Source organism: Otolemur garnettii, unplaced genomic scaffold (genome assembly GCF_000181295.1).
Source record: "Otolemur garnettii isolate 467f Iridium unplaced genomic scaffold, OtoGar3 scaffold00138, whole genome shotgun sequence".
Lineage (NCBI taxonomy): Eukaryota > Metazoa > Chordata > Mammalia > Primates > Galagidae > Otolemur > Otolemur garnettii.
In genome coordinates this window covers 2651716-2657476 of record NW_003852533.1, presented here as the reverse complement: position 1 = coordinate 2657476, position 5761 = coordinate 2651716, and the positions used below count along the sequence as shown (strand labels likewise).

Genomic DNA, 5761 nt, shown 5'->3' with positions numbered 1-5761 from the left:
CCGAGAGCTTTTAACTAGTTGGGGAAACAGACCCACGTTCACTCTTACGAAAAAAGTCGAGAGTTTAGGCCAATGTTACACTCGGCCAAAAGCTAAATCTGTGCGATTGGTTTCAGTAGGGTTCTCGAGCTATTAAAAACATGCCGGTAAATTCCACCCGCCGCGAGTTTCTCTGCGGATTAAAGCTGGCTCCCACGGCAGTTTCAATGGGAAGGCGTGGTCCACAATAGCCGCGGGAGGGAGGACGGGGGCTGGTTGGGGAGGCGGGCGCCGCGTCCCCCGGCTACTCCGCCGGGCCGCCGGGCGCCTCCCCGAGATGCATCCCTGAGCCCCGCCCCGCCCACCGCCTGAAGTTAGGGCGAAGCCTGGGGAGCCGCTCGGGGCGGGGAGGGGACGCGGGCCGCAGGCTTTGTGGCGCGGGTTCCACCGCGGCGGCGGGAGGCGGGGCCGAACGCGGACGCCGCTGCCGGACTCTCGGTCCCGCTGCGGGCGCGGCGCATGGCCGGCCCCGCGCGTCCCGGCTTCCCCGCGCGCACCAACGGCCGCCTGGACACCTTCCTGCGGCGGCACCTGCCGCCCGAGGTCTACGATGCTGTCCGCGCCTACGAGCCCTGCATCGTGGTGTCCGACTCGGAGAACCACACCTTCAAGTACGTGGTGCTGAGCGACCGGCTCGTCTACCTGACGGAGAACCCACCCAAGTCCATCCAGCGCGTCGTGGCGCTGCGGGACGTCGTGGCCATCGACCTGGTGAGGGGCGCGGGCGGGCGGGCCGACGCGGGAGCGCGGCGAGATCCCCTTCTTGGGCCCCGCGGGGTCCCCCAGGCCGGTGCACTCCGAGCTTCGGCGCGCGCGCGGCACACGGAGGCTGCGGCCGAGCGCCCCCGGTGGAGGTGCGTCCCGGTCCCTCCGCCCCTGCCGCCGGCCGGTCCCGCCCGCCACCCTACCCCGCGGGCCGCAGGTGTGGGAACCCGGCCCCTGTCGGATCCGCGCTGCGTGAGAGCCGGAGACGCACGAGGTGCCCCCTTCCTAGCAGCCGTTGTAGGGGACTCGAAGCCAGTGCACGAGTTAAGTGCGGTTATGCTTTGTTCACTTTTGTCCCCAGTGCTCAGAGCACGTTAGGTGCACAGGAAGAATAAATGAACGAACGAATGGATGAATGAGATGTGCACAGGATGCGTGGCGCAACTGGGCTTAGGGCATGCTAGGAGAACTTTCTGGAAGGAGTGTCATCAGCGTCTAGGCGCGAAGGAGGTACCGTCCGGCGCGGCTGCGTCCCAGGCTTTCGCGGATTCAGCTGTGGCAGGCGGCGGAGCCTGCGCCCCCCACCAGACTCCGGGGTGGGACTCCGTCCGGGCGCTGCGGGCGGGCGGTCGTCGTCGGGACTGGGCTTCCTTAACAGCAGCCCCTGTTCTCCCAGTTCTAGACTAAAATTCGAGAAACTCACCGTTGGGCTGAAATCAGAATCCAGGTTTCCCAAACTTTCTTAGGGAAAAACATCCCGACGAAGAAAGCTGATTCTTAGCTGTTTAGATTATTTGAAGACTGCTTTTGGGATCCACGAGCAAGGATCCCAGCAGTGACCGTCATCGCCTCCGTCAGACTTTGGGGAGAAAGCGGTGGCGTCTTAGAGAGCGCGCACCCGCACTTGGACCCTAGCAAGATCGCTGTCCCGAAGAAACAGAATGTGCAGACGGGTGGCAGTGTCCCGAGAGTAAAGATGTTCTGGGAGGAGCAAGGTGCAGTGAGAGAAAAGGCGTCTTCTATTAGTCTAAATACAGAAAGAAACTGGTGGGCGAAGTGAACGATGAAAACCTGAATGCCAGGCCCAGGCAGGTGTTTCCTTGAGTGCAGAGTTGGAGGCTTTAGTACAAAGACTCATCGGTACTAAAAATAGAAAATATTAGTCAGCTTGGTGGCAGGCACTGGTACTCCCAGCTACTAGGGAGGCTGAGGCAGGAGAATCGCTTGAACGCAGAGTCTGGTTGCTGTGAGCTATTGTTACTGGAATTTTTTTCTCAGTAGGTCCTTGGTCTCGCGGATCTGAAGACCACCGATCAGTGGTAAGACAGGATTTTATTAGACAGAAGGGAATACAGGAGTCAAAAGCTCCAGAGCTTCTGGCAATTGGAAGCCTCTCTCCGAGCTCTTTGTCTAGAGGTCTATATTACATTTTGCCAGGTAGTTGAAAAAACATCTCTTCAAAGTTAATGTGTGCACTAACAAATGAATGAATGCAGTCCCTCCTCCCCTGGGGCAAGGTTATCTCAGAGAAGGGGTTAGGGTGTGTGCTCCCTACTGGAGGTGGAATTACCCAAAGCCTTGCAGGCTGCTTTGTTCATGACCTTGCTAGAGCCCAGAGGGTGTGGACTAGAAAAAGCAGCCTGTTTGTGCCTGCAGATGGGGGTCTGATTTCTGAGCTCCCCTGGGCCAAGAGAATGGGGGGGGGGATCTCTGACCAGCCCTGAGGAGTTAATCCTGTACACTATGATGCCACAGCACTCTACCCAGGGCGATAGAGGGAGATTCTGTCTCAAAAAAGAAAGAAAGCTGAAACACCTGTGAGCCTGCTTCTGCCACCCCCCACCCCCGACCCCCCAAGTACCAGCCTCCACCCTGCCTCCTGACCTCAACCACAGCACAGCAGAGGAGGAGGAGACACACAGCCAGGGGTCAGGTCCAGTGGAAGCTTGGTCTGCTGTGGTCCACACCAAGAAGCAGCATGCCCTGAGCCTGGCAGCAGGAGCTAGTATGTGTCCGTGTTGGCCTCAGGGCCCACAGATAGCTGGGTTTACTAACTTGACATTTTCCTTCTGGGAAACCATGCTTTCAACAGTGGACTTGAAGGTTACTCTTGAGTGTCAATGGCTTTCTGACCGCCTCTCTCAGCAGTATGGAACTTTGCTTGTGAGAAACGAGTTCTCATAACCCTGACAGAGTGCAGCCATTTTAGAAAATCAGGTCAGAAACCAACAAGCCCCCACCCCAGACTCCTGAATATCAAGGCCAAAGTTCCTAGAGACATCCTACCCACATCCTGGCTGGTATTAAAATATGCCTATAGTCCTGGCCCAGAATCCTAAGAATGCGCCCATATCCTGCCCCACACTGGAAAAGAGTCCCCTGCGGCCCTCCCAGGCCACTGCCTGCTCCAGCTGTACTGATGAGGCTAATAACACCCTTGCAACTGTGCGAGCTGAGCCGACCCCTGGCCAGTCTCATTCTTTTGCCCTCTACTAAGGTCCATTTTCCTGACTAGGGGCCCTGAGCTTTTCCTCATGTCTGTTACGTAATCTTTGGGCTTGGAGTTGGTATACTTTCTTAGGGTGAAAAAGAGGGAGCTTGTACTGAGCCTTTTTATGTTGGATAGTTAGAGATTGTTCACATTCTTTTGTGTAAAAGAGCCAATAAAGATATTTGGCTTTTTTTTTTTTTTTTTGCAGTTTTTTTGTCCGGAGCCGTGTTTGAACCTGCCACCTCTGGTCTTTGGGGCCGGCGCCCTACTCCTTTGAGCTGCAGGTGCCGCCCAACCTATCTGGTGTATTAAAAAACAGCAGCAGATTGGAAACCTGTCTCCTCTCCAATTACCAGGCCCCCCCCCCCCATGTCAGACTTGGCTCCTTTGTTTGAGCTGCTCTCCAGCTGTGTTCTTTTTTCCACTGGGGACAGGTGTCTAGCCTCTTTTTTTTTTTTTTCCTTTCTCTTACCTAAGTCTCTGCTACCCCGAGGGAGAGGTTGGTGAGACTCTTGATGGAGCTGTTTTGCCAGAATCATAGCTTGTTTTGAAACTATCTGTAAGAAAAGAATACAATTAAAAGAAAAAGAAAAAAAAGACTATTTTTCCTAAAAAATACATCTGTGAACTAATATCCCTGTGCACATTTACGTATTTCTTTCTGAGTAACAGTTGGAAGTAAGACCTTACTGGTTTTCTTTACAGGCACTGTTTCTATTCTGTTGAACAAAAATTTAAAACATTTTACAGTTTCTTTCGCCAAATGCTTTTGAAAACTTTAAATGCTCAGCTTTTTCTAGTGTTTCCGGTACAAACATTTATTGCTTTGACAAAGAATTAGGGATTTCAGGCTATGGTTACTTTCCTCCCAAAGAGACTCAGGACATGTATTTCTGTAGTTATGTATCCTCCTGAGCTGTCAGCTGAAAAGTTTGGTAAAACTCCTTAGCCTCCCCCAAGTCAAGAATCTTGCAAAAGGTTGCTAATCAGTTGACCTTAAAATGGGGAAATTAATATGGTTTATCTGGGTGGGTCAAATCTTTAAAATCTTTAAAGTGGAGAGTGGCTCATCCCTGTAATCCTAGCACTCTGGGAGGCGGAGGCAGGTGGATTGCCTGAGTTCGACACCAGCCTGAGTCAGAGCGAGACCAGTTTAGAGACCCTGTCTCTAAAAATCCCTGTAATCCTAGCACTCTGGGAGGCGGAGGCAGGTGGATTGCCTGAGTTCGACACCAGCCTGAGCCAGAGCGAGACCCTGTCTCTAAAAATAGGTGGGCAAGTCTTTGTGTGTCTGAGTGTGTTTTCAGGAGCCCCCTCAGAAATCTCAAAGATACTTAGGTATAAAAGATATCCTGAAAGTTTTACATAATTATTTCTTATAATTAGAATCTTATTTGGGCAAGTCACAAATCAAGAATTTGTTAGAGGAGATTGAGACTCTTGCCGAAGAGAGAATCATGGGTGTCTAAGAAACAGTGCCTGGTTACCTAGTCAGTGAAGCTGACAATGAAACATTTTTAAAATTAGACATAGTAAGTGACATGTTTGAAGAGAACCTGGTAGCAAGTATGGAAACTTTGTAAATGAACTTAGCCAAAATATATAGCCTCACTATCGAATATGCAAACAAGGTTTAATGGCCAGTGTTTCAGTATTCTTTCTTAGAAATTACCTTGGTATTTGATGATTATCTACTAATTAATTTAATATAAGGCCAAGGCTTTAAGTTACCTAAATGTCTTAGAAATTGTCTTCAATCTGAGATACTATAAAACACAAAATTCAAATAAAATTTATCAGAATAATGATCCCATTTTATTAGGCACAATTCGCTTTCTTCATAATTTTTAACATTATATATGAGTCATGTTAGCTTATTAGATTAGTAAACCTGTATTTGAGAGTTTTTATTGTCTAAGTTATTAAAACCCTCTGGAGATAGGGAAATATTATACACTAACACAATAATGGATAAAGGACTGCCTGATTTATAGAAACGTAGATACAGAAAGAGGTTATAGCTTCAGTTCAGCAAACACAGGAACAGCAGTCTCACTGCTCCAGGTACCAAAGAGCTGTCCCCTGCAGGAAAGCAGTAGTTAGTTGCACAGCAATGGACACAATCATTTGTATCAGGACAAGTATTATATTCATAATTATCCATTATCTCTAGTTTACAGAGTTTTAGAGCAGCTCAAAGACAAGAAAAGGTAGAGAAAAGCGGGCTAATCCTTTTATTCATTTCAGTCACAAGTTTTCCAAAAGCAAGAGAAGCATATTCATAATACAGAGTCATGCAAAGCAAACAAACCAAAGACTTAGTTACGTATGATTCTAATTTTATAAGCATATTTTTGAAAGAAAAAATATCCTGGAAGTATTTATGTATCTTCGTGGTTTTCTTTTTTTGAGACAGAGTCTCACTATGTGTCCCTCGGTAGAGTGCTGTGGCATCACAGCTCACAGCAACCTCAAACTCTTGGGCTTAAGCAATTCTCTTGCCTCAGCCTCCCAAGTAGCTGGGAC

At 49.7% G+C, this 5761-nt stretch overlaps 1 protein-coding gene across 1 annotated transcript in view; it reads left to right on the top strand.

The window, feature by feature from the left end:
- Positions 1 to 498: 498 nt before the first annotated feature.
- Positions 499 to 5761, top strand: part of CUNH12orf56 (chromosome unknown C12orf56 homolog) — a 59600-nt gene continuing 54337 nt past the window's right edge. Inside the window, exon 1 of the mRNA XM_023518409.1 lies at positions 499 to 750. Within this exon, the coding sequence (XP_023374177.1) occupies positions 499 to 750 (252 nt within the window). The remainder of the gene's footprint in view (positions 751 to 5761) is intronic.